The 17,940-nt window shown below is 41.3% G+C and overlaps 3 protein-coding genes across 3 annotated transcripts; all 3 read right to left on the bottom strand.

Annotated features, from left to right (window-relative positions):
- LOC143741447 (zona pellucida sperm-binding protein 3-like) lies at nucleotides 1–2,355 on the bottom strand. Its single transcript, XM_077233793.1, has 8 exons — nucleotides 1,798–2,355; nucleotides 1,169–1,287; nucleotides 988–1,091; nucleotides 732–909; nucleotides 475–592; nucleotides 314–396; nucleotides 140–231; nucleotides 1–71 (listed from the first exon to the last, which is right to left on the bottom strand). Exons 1-8 carry the CDS (start codon nucleotides 2,338–2,340, stop codon nucleotides 1–3), a joined length of 1,308 nt encoding a protein of 435 aa, XP_077089908.1. The 5' UTR covers nucleotides 2,341–2,355.
- Nucleotides 2,356–6,057: 3,702 nt separating this feature from the next.
- On the bottom strand, nucleotides 6,058–8,551 carry LOC143742349 (zona pellucida sperm-binding protein 3-like). The gene is made up of 8 exons (XM_077235201.1): nucleotides 7,886–8,551; nucleotides 7,247–7,365; nucleotides 7,066–7,169; nucleotides 6,810–6,987; nucleotides 6,553–6,670; nucleotides 6,392–6,474; nucleotides 6,218–6,309; nucleotides 6,058–6,142 (listed from the first exon to the last, which is right to left on the bottom strand). Exons 1-8 carry the CDS (start codon nucleotides 8,432–8,434, stop codon nucleotides 6,072–6,074), a joined length of 1,314 nt encoding a protein of 437 aa, XP_077091316.1. The 5' UTR covers nucleotides 8,435–8,551; the 3' UTR covers nucleotides 6,058–6,071.
- Nucleotides 8,552–12,149: 3,598 nt separating this feature from the next.
- On the bottom strand, nucleotides 12,150–14,564 carry LOC143742348 (zona pellucida sperm-binding protein 3-like). The gene is made up of 8 exons (XM_077235200.1): nucleotides 13,978–14,564; nucleotides 13,339–13,457; nucleotides 13,158–13,261; nucleotides 12,902–13,079; nucleotides 12,645–12,762; nucleotides 12,484–12,566; nucleotides 12,310–12,401; nucleotides 12,150–12,234 (listed from the first exon to the last, which is right to left on the bottom strand). Exons 1-8 carry the CDS (start codon nucleotides 14,524–14,526, stop codon nucleotides 12,164–12,166), a joined length of 1,314 nt encoding a protein of 437 aa, XP_077091315.1. The 5' UTR covers nucleotides 14,527–14,564; the 3' UTR covers nucleotides 12,150–12,163.
- Nucleotides 14,565–17,940: the final 3,376 nt, after the last annotated feature.

Here is a 17,940-nt window from a genome sequence, read left to right as displayed (position 1 = left end):
TTATTGAGAACCTCTCTTTTGCCCTTGAACCGTTACAGGACCAAGTGAGGCCTTGCCTTCCCACTGAATGCCTAGAGAAGAAAGCCAATTTAGAGCACTTGAATCAAAAGCAACCATAGAAAGAGCAAAAGCTACCAACCTCCATAAGGAGAAGCAGCAAATTCACTATCAGGACCACATGTTGAGTCACAGCAACCACAAACTTGGTCATTTCCATCAGCAGCAAACCACCTGCACCAAAACAAAGACATGAAACCTTCAACATGAGAAGTCAACCTAACCCCCCACTCCATCCAAATAAAGCCTCACGTACCCATTGGCAAAAGAACAGGATTTGTGCTGAGTGTCACTAGGTGCAGAAGCAATGGTTGCCTTCAGAATACATGTTATGTAGATCTGTAAAGGATGACAGACAAGTCACAAAACCAAAGCAGACAGGAGAAGTCAAGTGAACATGACATTTGTAGTACATACAGAAGGACTGTTGCCCTCCTGGAACATAAACGCCTCCAGCTGGAACTGGATCTTGTCAACCTGGGAACGAGGCATGAAGCGGGAGCTGGAAGCTGTAGTTTTGGCATCCACAAAGCACCTGACGACAAACAAAACCACAAAGAGCAACTCATGAATGTCAACTGTAGAACATCCAGGAACTAGACCTTACCGATGCCAAAGTGGTTACAAAAGGCAACTTAAAAACAGTCCTACTGCATCAAGGGCCATGACCCTACCCGTGATTCTCAATGAAGGAATATCTCGGAAGGGAGTTCACATCAGGTACTTCAGTGGCCACACAGCGGTCCACAAACACACGGAGAGGCACATGATTGTACTGCTTCACAGATGCCTCGATGTTAATAACGCCACCCAGGAAATAGGAGTATGAAGGCCTCTGATAGGTCCAATCATCTACACAAAACAAACACTTTAGGCACAGACACAATTGCAAGGGTAAAGGCTTATTTTATTGAAGAAACCTGTACCAACCCATCATGATCTTCAGGGAGAACAGCAAGACTTCTTCACCAGCCTCTGTTGAGGCATAAGGGACCCATGTTGGCCTCAAGGCATCACTGCTTACATTTTGGAGCCTGCAGTTCATGAAAGTACCCATTAAATGGTCTCCCAGTTACACGAGAAAGTGCAGAAGGTCCCAGAGATCTCCTACCTTTGATAATGACATTGAACACCAACAATTGCACCATCGGTCCGGGTAATCGGAGTACCTGCAAGCGCCTCAGGGGTGTAGGTAAGAGAGAAGGTGTAGACAAGCTCATCCTCATTCATCTGTAAAAAAAAAAAATTGTGGTTACCAAGAGGGTCATCCCAAAGACTTTACATACACCAAGACCATGCACTCATATTGCTATAAATGGAAGGTGCACAGTGCAATATGGTGGAATTCCTGAAGAGCAAGTCGACAATTAGTAAATTGCTACTAGTAATAGCTGCCCTCAGAAGCTCCGGTGTTGCCATAGATCAACATCTGAGACATGCATTAACGATTGAACATGCACATTTTGCTGTTCCAGGGTAAAACTACCTTTAACACTATTAAGGCACAAGATTTGTTGTTCTGGTTTCTTAAGCTCCTTTCATACCACTTATGGGATAGTTTACATGAGATGTTGGATGAAAGGTTATTTAAAGGCAAGGAACTTGAACACTCAGGATTTACCCATTCAAATAGATAGAACTTGGTCTTAGCTGCCCTGGCATTGTAAAACAAAGTGAACTGACTTTCCTTGAAGGTCCTCTGCCACAACAAATAACCCATTAATATGTATCTGTTCTTACCATCAGCACGCTGTTGCAGTCCTGTAATTCATACTCAAAGATGAGCACTCTTGACCCAGGATCCTGACCAACAACAGGACATCCACCTAGAGACAGACCAGTTGGCTGGATCAACTGACCATTGCTGAAAAAGTCCTGCTGGACTTCTACGAGAACCCGGTTCTCGCCACATTGAACCGCTACGCTGCTGGGAGTCACGGGTTGCCTCAACTGGAAGTCCACCGCCAACTCGCTCTGCACCTCGGGAACGATGGGATACCTCCAATCCAAAGGCTTCACTGGACCCTGCAACAGCTGCTTCTCCTGAAGGCCAAAAGGATCCTGCAAAGGGCTTTTGGAGTCAGGACCCAAAGGACTCTGAAATTGAGAAGCCACTTGCAAAGGGTTCCAGAGCCCTAGAGGAGAAAGGGCAGGACTTCTGGAAGCTGGATCTGATTTTGGCCCCATGCTTCTTGGACTATAGCTCAAACTTCCAAAGACATCAGGCAGATCAAATGCAAGAATTGCAGCAGCCAACACTAAAACAACTTTCAGAAACCCCATCCTAACAAACTTTGACACAAACACCAGTGCTTGCCTTTGCCATTTTGTACAGCTTTGAGTTAAGGTGACTCCACCCCTTTTACCTTCATTGATCATCCTTGATTCTCCTCTGGACCTGTAGAGTGTATGCATCTTGGGGACGCACCAATCTGCACATTTTTTAAGCGCCTGTCCAAATACCAGAGGTGGAAAGAGTAATAAAATATTCTACTCAAGTAAAAGTACTACTACTTTAATGAAATTTTACTTAAGTACAATTAAAATTACCGGTCTAAAAGTCTACTCAAGCAAAAGTAAAAAGTAGCTCATTTTAAAATTGACTGAGATTCAAGGTTACTGAGTTACTTTTTTTAACAGCGGGGTGGGTTGGGGGACTCTCCTGTGTAGGGCTGTAATGATATGAGATTTTAACAGTATGATAACGTTTCCGAACATATCACAGTTTACGGTATTAATCAATTATTAAATAAATAAACGGTATTATTAAATTATGGTTATTATTATTTTCATCAGTTAAAATGATAGTTAAATTAATGTTTAAAAATTAAAAGTCAAACAGTTTTTTTTGTTTTTTTAACACAACAGTAGCAGAAAAAGGATATAGAGTTTTTTTTTTCTCGCCGGATGGCCACAGGACAGCAGCGACAGAAGAGGAGCGGCTTCCGGGTAAGTCGAAGGCGCTGCCCGCTGTTTTCAAGGCTTGCTCTAGGTCAGTGTTACTCATTGCGCGGCTCGCCAAGCTTTTATTTGTGGCTCGCATGGCGGTAAATAATACTGTGATATGATCATGCAGTCACTACAGATATTTCATAAAAACATTAAAAACAAGTAGTGTTATAACATAACCCATTAAAAACTCAAAGTGTCAGCTCTATTACAAATATTTCTGATCCGATAGAAAGGGGTAGTTTATCAAGAGAACAAACACATGATCGATTGAAAACTGAAACTGAAAGGACGACGTATGACGCGCTGAACGAGCTGTTCTCCTGATGAGTAAAGTGTCATATAAATGAGTGTCCATATAATTCTCCTTTCACTCAGCATCTGTGAAGTGGAGCAGGACAACGGCTCAACAGTCCTTGTTTCAGATTCTCATCAACAGACGACTGGTTTTGGGCATTTTTACTGCGTGATAAAAAAAAGCACGTCACGAGTCACAACAGTTCATATGTTCATAGTCTCCAAATTATGACCAGAATTGGAAAAATATTAAGTTTGCTGTTTAAAAGAAATAAAGAACCAATGTAGGAGAATGGTTACTAAGCGACAATAGCGGGAAACTCTGTATATTTGTGCAGTGCGCTCATGTCAAAAAATATATTCCGATTTGAATCTTTTGACTTATAAATGCGCACATCAACCCAATCATCAAATCACGATGTTTAGCGTTCATTTAAACTACAATAGGCCTACATTCAGATTCATCAATCGGAATGAATTCAGTCCGATTGAAACAAAAGTTGTGCCTGTAAACATCCATTCTCTGTGATGGTTAGATACATGATGGGCTAATGTAGAAAAAAATTATTTAAGGTAATTCTGGCATGATTATATTCTGGAAATCCTGCTTTTTTGTCTTTAAGGGAAATCTTCTTGCCTCAGTTACAAATTTGACTGGAAAAATCATAAAAGTTTTTTTTTTCCACCCTTTTGTATTAATTGCATTGCATATTGTATGTTCAGGGGTGACAGATTGATAAGCAGACATGCTATTTATGACGGGATGTAACTTTTTATACTTTGCGGTAAAAATGGCTCTCCTACTGACTTGTCCTATCAGTGCGGCTCTCATGAAAAAAATAGTGAAGACCACTGCTCTAGCTGATCTTGGCTGGTTCGACGGCGGAAAGGTTCGGTGAGGAACCAGAGACGAGAAGTGTCGCTGAAGTTGAGCAAATCTGACATATTGGCCAAAATGACCGATCTTTATAGGCTTAGGCCACGCCCATGCAGGCACGCTCTGACGTACTCGGCGCCAAGTCAGCTGATTGGTTCGTGCGTCTGAGGCGCTCGGCCATTGGATGTGCTGTTGCTGCAGCACAGCCAATGAGTGAGCTAGACGCTCTGATGTGTTTTGCTGTACAGCTGCACTGCGTTTTGAATTATTACTTCAAATTTTGAGGAAAAGGAGTTTCCCCACTGCATATTTGCTACGCAATACGAAGTGACCGTTCTCAAAAGGGAACTTATAAATGTCTGTTCAGTAGTCCCTATGTAACAAAAGACACAATTTAAGAATTGTGATGTTTGTATTAAGCAAGAAAAGCACCTTTTTCATTTGCATGAGATTGAAGTTCCCAGACATGGACATGTCTGCTGATTTACTTGCATATCTAGTGGAACAGGATGATTTATAGTCTCCCTGTAGTCAATAATTTTATCCCTTAGAACTTATCTTTGATCACCAAAATTTCACATGTAAAAGTTTTTTTCCTTTGAAATGCCAAGGTGCCATGTCTCCATGCCTTAAAATAGCTTGAATGTAACTCGACACCCTTGCCTCATTTAGTATACATGGCTCTATGAATATGCAAATGAGACCCACCTCCAATCACTCACAGCAGCTCAGAGATCCACTCGTTTGCGATCGGTTCCCTGGTAGTTTGTGACGTCAGAAACATCAGCAATTTCAAACCAAGGTTTTTTAGACTGTCTTTGGTTCACTGCAGTTTTAAGGAGAAAATACTCAGCAATGGTGTTGACTTATGAATTTGCACATGGTTTGTCTTAAAGCATATTAAAAACAGCACAGACACATCCATTAAAAACTTGATTTTCACCAAAACGGGACTAAAAGTACAGACGGAATTGTTTTTATACGAAAGAATTTCTCTCCAAACAGCTGATAGTCATAACTGATGGAACTGATGTTTGGATGTTAAAGTGGGGGAAGTAGCTCAACTGCAGGCCCTGTTCCCTGGTGGGCATTGTACGGCTCATAGACGAGTGACACATTCAAAGAAATTGGAGTTACTGATCATTTTAAAATCCTCATGGATAAATTTCACTTGCTCTACCACACATACAACAAAAATAAAGAGGAACTGAAAGGGTGCGTGTATCCTTAAATTTCACGTGGACACGAAGGGTGCATTTGAAGTCACTTTTGAATAGGGGTAGTCTTTGTCACAATCAGCCTTCGAATGCAGCCTTGAATTGGGACATCTTAGTCACGCCACATTGACGCAACCAGCCTCGAATTCTGCCCTCCGGAAGACGCAGCTTCCGAATTTGGACATCTGCAGTCAACAGACAGTTCAAAAGGGCCCAGCATAATAAAGTTACCATGATTTCCTCATGCTTTGGTGTACAGTAGCACAAATGAAAGCACTATATATGCCTCTATGGTAAGGATTTTTACCAGAGATATTTTTTTTAAACAAATTGGGTAACACCATTTTGATAGTCCACTTTAGACATTCTACTATAAGTAACTTTTCAACTATCGAAGTGTAACCACAAGTTGCAACAAACTAATGGCTTCAAAAGCATAGCCTTGAGCTTTCACTAGCAGCATTTAAAAGGCTCATCATTTAAAACTTCAAGTCCTATATAGAATGCAACCATAGTGTTCTTGAAGTAATACCTCCCTATGGATAAAGTGAAGTACGGGCAACTATCAATTTCACCACATTGGCAGAATGAGGCACTTTCAAAGTCAAAAGCAGTTAAACCAGACACACAGCAAAAGGACAAGTCAGATACAACAAAGGATTGATTTGTCAGTTTTATTGAGAACCTCTCTTTTGCCCTTGAACCGTTACAGGACCAAGTGAGGCCTTGCCTTCCCACTGAATGCCTAGAGAGAAGAAAAAAAAGCCAAGTTAGAGCACTTGAATCAAAAGCAACCATAGAAAGAGCAAAAGCTACCAACCTCCATAGGGAGAAGCAGCAAATTCACTATCAGGACCACATGTTGAGTCACAGCAACCACAAACTTGGTCATTTCCATCAGCAGCAAACCACCTGCACCAAAACAAAGACATGAAACCTTCAACATGAGAAGTCAACCTAACCCCCCACTCCATCCAAATAAAGCCTCACGTACCCATTGGCAAAAGAACAGGATTTGCGCTGAGTGTCACTAGGTGAAGAAGCAATGGTTGCCTTCAGAATACATGTTATGTAGATCTGTAAGGGATGACAGACAAGTCAAAAAACCAAAGCAGACAGGAGAAGTCAAGTGAACATGACATTTGTAGTACATACAGAAGGACTGTTGCCCTCCTGGAACATAAACGCCTCCAGCTGGAACTGGATCTTGTCAACCTGGGAACGAGGCATGAAGCGGGAGCTGGAAGCTGTAGTTTTGGCATCCACAAAGCACCTGACGACAAACAAAACCACAAAGAGCAATGCATGAATGTCAACTGTAGAACATAAAGCAACTAGACCTTACCCATGCCAAAGGGGTTACAAAAGGAAACTTAAAAACAGTCCTACTGCATCAAGGGCCATGACCCTACCCGTGATTCTCAATGAAGGAATATCTTGGAAGGGAGTTCACATCAGGTACTTCAGTGGCCACACAGCGGTCCACAAACACACGGAGAGGCACATGATTGTACTGCTTCACAGATGCCTCGATGTTAATAACGCCACCCAGGAAATAGGAGTATGAAGGCCTCTGATAGGTCCAATCATCTACACAAAACAAACACTTTAGGCACAGCCACAATTGCAAGGGTAAAGGCTTATTTTATTAAAGAAACCTGTACCAACCCATCATGATCTTCAGGGAGAACAGCAAGACTTCTTCACCAGCCTCTGTTGAGGCATAAGGGACCCATGTTGGCCTCAAGGCATCACTGCTTACATTTTGGAGCCTGCGGTTCATGAAAGTACCCATTAAATGGTCTCCCAGTTACACGAGAAAGTGCAGAAGGTCCCAGAGATCTCCTACCTTTGATAATGACATTGAACACCAACAATTGCACCATCGGTCCGGGTAATCGGAGTACCTGCAAGCGCCTCAGGGGTGTAGGTAAGAGAGAAGGTGTAGACAAGCTCATCATCATTCATCTGTAAAAAAAATAAATAAAAAATTGTGGTTACCAAGAGGGTCATCCCAAAGACTTTACATACACCAAGACCATGCACTCATATTGCTATGAATGGAAGAAGGTGCACTGTGCAATATGGTGGAATTCCTGAAGAGCAAGTCGACAATTAGTAAATTGCTACTAGTAATAGCTGCCCTCAGAAGCTCCGATGTTGCCGGAGATCAACATCTGAGACATGCATTAACGATTGAACATGCACATTTTGCTGTTCCAGGGTAAAACTAGCTTTAACACTATTAAGGCACAAGATTTGTTGTTCTGGTTTCTTAAGCTCCTTTCATACCACTTATGGGATAGTTTACATGAGATGTTGGTTGAAAGGTTATTTAAAGGCAAGGAACTTGAACACTCAGGATTTACCCATTCAAATAGATAGAACTTGGTCTTAGCTGCCCTGGCATTGTAAAACAAAGTAAACTGACTTTCCTTGAAGGTCCTCTGCCACAACAAATAACCCATTAATATGTATCTGTTCTTACCATCAGCACGCTGTTGCAGTCCTTTAATTCATACTCAAAGATGAGCACTCTTGACCCAGGATCCTGACCAACAACAGGACATCCACCTAGAGACAGACCAGTTGGCTGGATCAACTGACCATTGCTGAAAAAGTCCTGCTGGACCTCTACGAGAACCCGGTTCTCGCCACATTGAACCGCTACGCTGCTGGGAGTCACGGGTTGCCTCAACTGGAAGTCCACCGCCAACTCGCTCTGCACCTCGGGAACGATGGGATACTTCCAATCCAAAGGCTTCACTGGACCCTGCAACAGCTGCTTCTCCTGAAGGCCAAAAGGATCCTGCAAAGGGCTTTTGGAGTCAGGACCCAAAGGACTCTGAAATTGAGAAGCCACTTGCAAAGGGTTCCAGAGCCCTAGAGGAGAAAGGGCAGGACTTCTGGAAGCTGGATCTGATTTTGGCCCCATGCTTCTTGGACTATGACTATAGCTCAAACTTCCAAAGACATCAGGCAGATCAAATGCAAGAATTGCAGCAGCCAACACTAAGACAACTTTCAGAAACCCCATCCTAACAAACTTTGACACAAACACCAGTGCTTGCCTTTGCCATTTTGTACAGCTTTGAGTTAAGGTGACTCCACCCCTTTTACCTTCATTGATTATCCTTGATTCTCCTCTGGACCTGTAGAGTGTATGCATCTTGGGGACGCACCAATCTGCACATTTTTTAAGCGCCTGTCCAAATACCAGAGGTGGAAAGAGTAATAAAATATTCTACTCAAGTAAAAGTACTACTACTTTAATGAAATTTTACTTAAGTACAATTAAAATTACCGGTCTAAAAGTCTACTCAAGCAAAAGTAAAAAGTAGCTCATTTTAAAATTGACTGAGATTCAAGGTTACTGAGTTACTTTTTTTAACAGCGGGGTGGGTTGGGGGACTCTCCTGTGTAGGGCTGTAATGATATGAGATTTTAACAGTATGATAACGTTTCCGAACATATCACAGTTTACGGTATTAATCAATTATTAAATAAATAAACGGTATTATTAAATTATGGTTATTATTATTTTCATCAGTTAAAATGATAGTTAAATTAATGTTTAAAAATTAAAAGTCAAACAGTTTTTTTTGTTTTTTTAACACAACAGTAGCAGAAAAAGGATATAGAGTTTTTTTTTTCTCGCCGGATGGCCACAGGACAGCAGCGACAGAAGAGGAGCGGCTTCCGGGTAAGTCGAAGGCGCTGCCCGCTGTTTTCAAGGCTTGCTCTAGGTCAGTGTTACTCATTGCGCGGCTCGCCAAGCTTTTATTTGTGGCTCGCATGGCGGTAAATAATACTGTGATATGATCATGCAGTCACTACAGATATTTCATAAAAACATTAAAAACAAGTAGTGTTATAACATAACCCATTAAAAACTCAAAGTGTCAGCTCTATTACAAATATTTCTGATCCGATAGAAAGGGGTAGTTTATCAAGAGAACAAACACATGATCGATTGAAAACTGAAACTGAAAGGACGACGTATGACGCGCTGAACGAGCTGTTCTCCTGATGAGTAAAGTGTCATATAAATGAGTGTCCATATAATTCTCCTTTCACTCAGCATCTGTGAAGTGGAGCAGGACAACGGCTCAACAGTCCTTGTTTCAGATTCTCATCCACAGACAACTGGTTTTGGGCATTTTTACTGCGTGATAAAAAAAAAGCACGTCACGAGTCACAACAGTTCATATGTTCATAGTCTCCAAATTATGACCAGAATTGGAAAAATATTAAGTCTGCTGTTTAAAAGAAATAAAGAACCAATGTAGGAGAATGGTTACTAAGCGACAATAGCGGGAAACTCTGTATATTTGTGCAGTGCGCTCATGTCAAAAAATATATTCCGATTTGAATCTTTTGACTTATAAATGCGCACATCAACCCAATCATCAAATCACGATGTTTAGCGTTCATTTAAACTACAATAGGCCTACATTCAGATTCATCAATCGGAATGAATTCAGTCCGATTGAAACAAAAGTTGTGCCTGTAAACATCCATTCTCTGTGATGGTTAGATACATGATGGGCTAATGTAGAAAAAAATTATTTAAGGTAATTCTGGCATGATTATATTCTGGAAATCCTGCTTTTTTGTCTTTAAGGGAAATCTTCTTGCCTCAGTTACAAATTTGACTGGAAAAATCATAAAAGTTTTTTTTTTTCCACCCTTTTGTATTAATTGCATTGCATATTGTATGTTCAGGGGTGACAGATTGATAAGCAGACATGCTATTTATGACGGGATGTAACTTTTTATACTTTGCGGTAAAAATGGCTCTCCTACTGACTTGTCCTATCAGTGCGGCTCTCATGAAAAAATTAGTGAAGACCACTGCTCTAGCTGATCTTGGCTGGTTCGACGGCGGAAAGGTTCGGTGAGGAACCAGAGACGAGAAGTGTCGCTGAAGTTGAGCAAATCTGACATATTGGCCAAAATGACCGATCTTTATAGGCTTAGGCCACGCCCATTCAGGCACGCTCTGACGTACTCGGCGCCAAGTCAGCTGATTGGTTCGTGCGTCTGAGGCGCTCGGCCATTGGATGTGCTGTTGCTGCAGCACAGCCAATGAGTGAGCTAGACGCTCTGATGTGTTTTGCTGTACAGCTGCACTGCGTTTTAAATTATTACTTCAAATTTTGAGGAAAAGGAGTTTCCCCACTGCATATTTGCTACGCCATACGAAGTGACCGTTCTCAAAAGGGAACTTATATATGTCTGTTCAGTAGTCCCTATGTAACAAAAGACACAATTTAAGAATTGTGATGTTTGTATTAAGCAAGAAAAGCACCTTTTTCATTTGCATGAGATTGAAGTTCCCAGACATGGACATGTCTGCTGATTTACTTGCATATCTAGTGGAACAGGATGATTTATAGTCTCCCTGTAGTCAATAATTTTATCCCTTAAAACTTATCTTTGATCACCAAAATTTCACATGTAAAAGTTTTTTTCCTTTGAAATGCCAAGGTGTCATGTCTCCATGCCTTAAAATAGCTTGAATGTAACTCGACACCCTTGCCTCATTTAGTATACATGGCTCTATGAATATGCAAATGAGACCCACCTCCAATCACTCACAGCAGCTCAGAGATCCACTCGTTTGCGATCGGTTCCCTGGTAGTTTGTGACGTCAGAAACATCAGCAATTTCAAACCAAAGTTTTTTAGACTGTCTTTGGTTCACTGCAGTTTTAAGGAGAAAATACTCAGCAATGGTGTTGACTTATGAATTTGCACATGGTTTGTCTTAAAGCATATTAAAAACAACAGACATCCATTAAAAACTTGATTTTCACCAAAACGGGACTAAAAGTACAGACGGAATTGTTTTTATACGAAAGAATTTCTCTCCAAACAGCTGATAGTCATAACTGATGGAACTGATGTTTGGATGTTAAAGTGGGGGAAGTAGCTCAACTGCAGGCCCTGTTCCCTGGTGGGCATTGTACGGCTCATAGACGAGTGACACATTCAAAGAAATTGGAGTTACTGATCATTTTAAAATCCTCATGGATAAATTTCACTTGCTCTACCACACATACAACAAAAATAAAGAGGAACTGAAAGGGTGCGTGTATCCTTAAATTTCACGTGGACACGAAGGGTGCATTTGAAGTCACTTTTGAATAGGGGTAGTCTTTGTCACAATCAGCCTTCGAATGCAGCCTTGAATTGGGACATCTTAGTCACGCCACATTGACGCAACCAGCCTCGAATTCTGCCCTCCGGAAGACGCAGCTTCCGAATTTGGACATCTGCAGTCAACAGACAGTTCAAAAGGGCCCAGCATAATAAAGTTACCATGATTTCCTCATGCTTTGGTGTACAGTAGCACAAATGAAAGCACTATATATGCCTCTATGGTAAGGATTTTTACCAGAGATATTTTTTTTAAACAAATTGGGTAACACCATTTTGATAGTCCACTTTAGACATTCTACTATAAGTAACTTTTCAACTATCGAAGTGTAACCACAAGTTGCAACAAACTAATGGCTTCAAAAGCATAGCCTTGAGCTTTCACTAGCAGCATTTAAAAGGCTCATCATTTAAAACTTCAAGTCCTATATAGAATGCAACCATAGTGTTCTTGAAGTAATACCTCCCTATGGATAAAGTGAAGTACGGGCAACTATCAATTTCACCACATTGGCAGAATGAGGCACTTTCAAAGTCAAAAGCAGTTAAACCAGACACACAGCAAAAGGACAAGTCAGATACAACAAAGGATTGATTTGTCAGTTTTATTGAGAACCTCTCTTTTGCCCTTGAACCGTTACAGGACCAAGTGAGGCCTTGCCTTCCCACTGAATGCCTAGAGAGAAGAAAAAAAAGCCAAGTTAGAGCACTTGAATCAAAAGCAACCATAGAAAGAGCAAAAGCTACCAACCTCCATAGGGAGAAGCAGCAAATTCACTATCAGGACCACATGTTGAGTCACAGCAACCACAAACTTGGTCATTTCCATCAGCAGCAAACCACCTGCACCAAAACAAAGACATGAAACCTTCAACATGAGAAGTCAACCTAACCCCCCACTCCATCCAAATAAAGCCTCACGTACCCATTGGCAAAAGAACAGGATTTGCGCTGAGTGTCACTAGGTGAAGAAGCAATGGTTGCCTTCAGAATACATGTTATGTAGATCTGTAAGGGATGACAGACAAGTCAAAAAACCAAAGCAGACAGGAGAAGTCAAGTGAACATGACATTTGTAGTACATACAGAAGGACTGTTGCCCTCCTGGAACATAAACGCCTCCAGCTGGAACTGGATCTTGTCAACCTGGGAACGAGGCATGAAGCGGGAGCTGGAAGCTGTAGTTTTGGCATCCACAAAGCACCTGACGACAAACAAAACCACAAAGAGCAATGCATGAATGTCAACCGTAGAACATAAAGCAACTAGACCTTACCCATGCCAAAGGGGTTACAAAAGGAAACTTAAAAACAGTCCTACTGCATCAAGGGCCATGACCCTACCCGTGATTCTCAATGAAGGAATATCTTGGAAGGGAGTTCACATCAGGTACTTCAGTGGCCACACAGCGGTCCACAAACACACGGAGAGGCACATGATTGTACTGCTTCACAGATGCCTCGATGTTAATAACGCCACCCAGGAAATAGGAGTATGAAGGCCTCTGATAGGTCCAATCATCTACACAAAACAAACACTTTAGGCACAGCCACAATTGCAAGGGTAAAGGCTTATTTTATTAAAGAAACCTGTACCAACCCATCATGATCTTCAGGGAGAACAGCAAGACTTCTTCACCAGCCTCTGTTGAGGCATAAGGGACCCATGTTGGCCTCAAGGCATCACTGCTTACATTTTGGAGCCTGCGGTTCATGAAAGTACCCATTAAATGGTCTCCCAGTTACACGAGAAAGTGCAGAAGGTCCCAGAGATCTCCTACCTTTGATAATGACATTGAACACCAACAATTGCACCATCGGTCCGGGTAATCGGAGTACCTGCAAGCGCCTCAGGGGTGTAGGTAAGAGAGAAGGTGTAGACAAGCTCATCATCATTCATCTGTAAAAAAAATAAATAAAAAATTGTGGTTACCAAGAGGGTCATCCCAAAGACTTTACATACACCAAGACCATGCACTCATATTGCTATGAATGGAAGAAGGTGCACTGTGCAATATGGTGGAATTCCTGAAGAGCAAGTCGACAATTAGTAAATTGCTACTAGTAATAGCTGCCCTCAGAAGCTCCGATGTTGCCGGAGATCAACATCTGAGACATGCATTAACGATTGAACATGCACATTTTGCTGTTCCAGGGTAAAACTAGCTTTAACACTATTAAGGCACAAGATTTGTTGTTCTGGTTTCTTAAGCTCCTTTCATACCACTTATGGGATAGTTTACATGAGATGTTGGTTGAAAGGTTATTTAAAGGCAAGGAACTTGAACACTCAGGATTTACCCATTCAAATAGATAGAACTTGGTCTTAGCTGCCCTGGCATTGTAAAACAAAGTAAACTGACTTTCCTTGAAGGTCCTCTGCCACAACAAATAACCCATTAATATGTATCTGTTCTTACCATCAGCACGCTGTTGCAGTCCTTTAATTCATACTCAAAGATGAGCACTCTTGACCCAGGATCCTGACCAACAACAGGACATCCACCTAGAGACAGACCAGTTGGCTGGATCAACTGACCATTGCTGAAAAAGTCCTGCTGGACCTCTACGAGAACCCGGTTCTCGCCACATTGAACCGCTACGCTGCTGGGAGTCACGGGTTGCCTCAACTGGAAGTCCACCGCCAACTCGCTCTGCACCTCGGGAACGATGGGATACCTCCAATCCAAAGGCTTCACTGGACCCTGCAACAGCTGCTTCTCCTGAAGGCCAAAAGGATCCTGCAAAGGGCTTTTGGAGTCAGGACCCAAAGGACTCTGAAATTGAGAAGCCACTTGCAAAGGGTTCCAGAGCCCTAGAGGAGAAAGGGCAGGACTTCTGGAAGCTGGATCTGATTTTGGCCCCATGCTTCTTGGACTATGACTATAGCTCAAACTTCCAAAGACATCAGGCAGATCAAATGCAAGAATTGCAGCAGCCAACACTAAGACAACTTTCAGAAACCCCATCCTAACAAACTTTGACACAAACACCAGTGCTTGCCTTTGCCATTTTGTACAGCTTTGAGTTAAGGTGACTCCACCCCTTTAACCTTCATTGATTATCCTTGATTCTCCTCTGGACCTGTAGAGTGTATGCATCTTGGGGACGCACCAATCTGCACATTTTTTAAGCGCCTGTCCAAATACCAGAGGTGGAAAGAGTAATAAAATATTCTACTCAAGTAAAAGTACTACTACTTTAATGAAATTTTACTTAAGTACAATTAAAATTACCGGTCTAAAAGTCTACTCAAGCAAAAGTAAAAAGTAGCTCATTTTAAAATTGACTGAGATTCAAGGTTACTGAGTTACTTTTTTTAACAGCGGGGTGGGTTGGGGGACTCTCCTGTGTAGGGCTGTAATGATATGAGATTTTAACAGTATGATAACGTTTCCGAACATATCACAGTTTACGGTATTAATCAATTATTAAATAAATAAACGGTATTATTAAATTATGGTTATTATTATTTTCATCAGTTAAAATGATAGTTAAATTAATGTTTAAAAATTAAAAGTCAAACAGTTTTTTTTGTTTTTTTAACACAACAGTAGCAGAAAAAGGATATAGAGTTTTTTTTTTCTCGCCGGATGGCCACAGGACAGCAGCGACAGAAGAGGAGCGGCTTCCGGGTAAGTCGAAGGCGCTGCCCGCTGTTTTCAAGGCTTGCTCTAGGTCAGTGTTACTCATTGCGCGGCTCGCCAAGCTTTTATTTGTGGCTTGCATGGCGGTAAATAATACTGTGATATGATCATGCAGTCACTACAGATATTTCATAAAAACATTAAAAACAAGTAGTGTTATAACATAACCCATTAAAAACTCAAAGTGTCAGCTCTATTACAAATATTTCTGATCCGATAGAAAGGGGTAGTTTATCAAGAGAACAAACACATGATCGATTGAAAACTGAAACTGAAAGGACGACGTATGACGCGCTGAACGAGCTGTTCTCCTGATGAGTAAAGTGTCATATAAATGAGTGTCCATATAATTCTCCTTTCACTCAGCATCTGTGAAGTGGAGCAGGACAACGGCTCAACAGTCCTTGTTTCAGATTCTCATCCACAGACGACTGGTTTTGGGCATTTTTACTGCGTGATAAAAAAAAGCACGTCACGAGTCACAACAGTTCATATGTTCATAGTCTCCAAATTATGACCAGAATTGGAAAAATATTAAGTCTGCTGTTTAAAAGAAATAAAGAACCAATGTAGGAGAATGGTTACTAAGCGACAATAGCGGGAAACTATGTATATTTGTGCAGTGCGCTCATGTCAAAAAATATATTCCGATTTGAATCTTTTGACTTATAAATGCGCACATCAACCCAATCATCAAATCACGATGTTTAGCGTTCATTTAAACTACAATAGGCCTACATTCAGATTCATCAATCGGAATGAATTCAGTCCGATTGAAACAAAAGTTGTGCCTGTAAACATCCATTCTCTGTGATGGTTAGATACATGATGGGCTAATGTAGAAAAAAATTATTTAAGGTAATTCTGGCATGATTATATTCTGGAAATCCTGCTTTTTTGTCTTTAAGGGAAATCTTCTTGCCTCAGTTACAAATTTGACTGGAAAAATCATAAAAGTTTTTTTTTTTCCACCCTTTTGTATTAATTGCATTGCATATTGTATGTTCAGGGGTGACAGATTGATAAGCAGACATGCTATTTATGACGGGATGTAACTTTTTATACTTTGCGGTAAAAATGGCTCTCCTACTGACTTGTCCTATCAGTGCGGCTCTCATGAAAAAAATAGTGAAGACCACTGCTCTAGCTGATCTTGGCTGGTTCGACGGCGGAAAGGTTCGGTGAGGAACCAGAGACGAGAAGTGTCGCTGAAGTTGAGCAAATCTGACATATTGGCCAAAATGACCGATCTTTATAGGCTTAGGCCACGCCCATTCAGGCACGCTCTGACGTACTCGGCGCCAAGTCAGCTGATTGGTTCGTGCGTCTGAGGCGCTCGGCCATTGGATGTGCTGTTGCTGCAGCACAGCCAATGAGTGAGCTAGACGCTCTGATGTGTTTTGCTGTACAGCTGCACTGCGTTTTAAATTATTACTTCAAATTTTGAGGAAAAGGAGTTTCCCCACTGCATATTTGCTACGCCATACGAAGTGACCGTTCTCAAAAGGGAACTTATAAATGTCTGTTCAGTAGTCCCTATGTAACAAAAGACACAATTTAAGAATTGTGATGTTTGTATTAAGCAAGAAAAGCACCTTTTTCATTTGCATGAGATTGAAGTTCCCAGACATGGACATGTCTGCTGATTTACTTGCATATCTAGTGGAACAGGATGATTTATAGTCTCCCTGTAGTCAATAATTTTATCCCTTAAAACTTATCTTTGATCACCAAAATTTCACATGTAAAAGTTTTTTTCCTTTGAAATGCCAAGGTGTCATGTCTCCATGCCTTAAAATAGCTTGAATGTAACTCGACACCCTTGCCTCATTTAGTATACATGGCTCTATGAATATGCAAATGAGACCCACCTCCAATCACTCACAGCAGCTCAGAGATCCACTCGTTTGCGATCGGTTCCCTGGTAGTTTGTGACGTCAGAAACATCAGCAATTTCAAACCAAAGTTTTTTAGACTGTCTTTGGTTCACTGCAGTTTTAAGGAGAAAATACTCAGCAATGGTGTTGACTTATGAATTTGCACATGGTTTGTCTTAAAGCATATTAAAAACAACAGACATCCATTAAAAACTTGATTTTCACCAAAACGGGACTAAAAGTACAGACGGAATTGTTTTTATACGAAAGAATTTCTCTCCAAACAGCTGATAGTCATAACTGATGGAACTGATGTTTGGATGTTAAAGTGGGGGAAGTAGCTCAACTGCAGGCCCTGTTCCCTGGTGGGCATTGTACGGCTCATAGACGAGTGACACATTCAAAGAAATTGGAGTTACTGATCATTTTAAAATCCTCATGGATAAATTTCACTTGCTCTACCACACATACAACAAAAATAAAGAGGAACTGAAAGGGTGCGTGTATCCTTAAATTTCACGTGGACACGAAGGGTGCATTTGAAGTCACTTTTGAATAGGGGTAGTCTTTGTCACAATCAGCCTTCGAATGCAGCCTTGAATTGGGACATCTTAGTCACGCCACATTGACGCAACCAGCCTCGAATTCTGCCCTCCGGAAGACGCAGCTTCCGAATTTGGACATCTGCAGTCAACAGACAGTTCAAAAGGGCCCAGCATAATAAAGTTACCATGATTTCCTCATGCTTTGGTGTACAGTAGCACAAATGAAAGCACTATATATGCCTCTATGGTAAGGATTTTTACCAGAGATATTTTTTTTAAACAAATTGGGTAACACCATTTTGATAGTCCACTTT

The sequence above is a fragment of the Siphateles boraxobius genome, unplaced genomic scaffold, assembly GCF_051911475.1.
Source record: "Siphateles boraxobius isolate OS27281-9 unplaced genomic scaffold, OSU_SipBor_1 19, whole genome shotgun sequence".
NCBI classification, from domain to species: Eukaryota; Metazoa; Chordata; class Actinopteri; order Cypriniformes; family Leuciscidae; genus Siphateles; species Siphateles boraxobius.
This window is presented reverse-complemented; position numbering and strand designations above follow the sequence as displayed.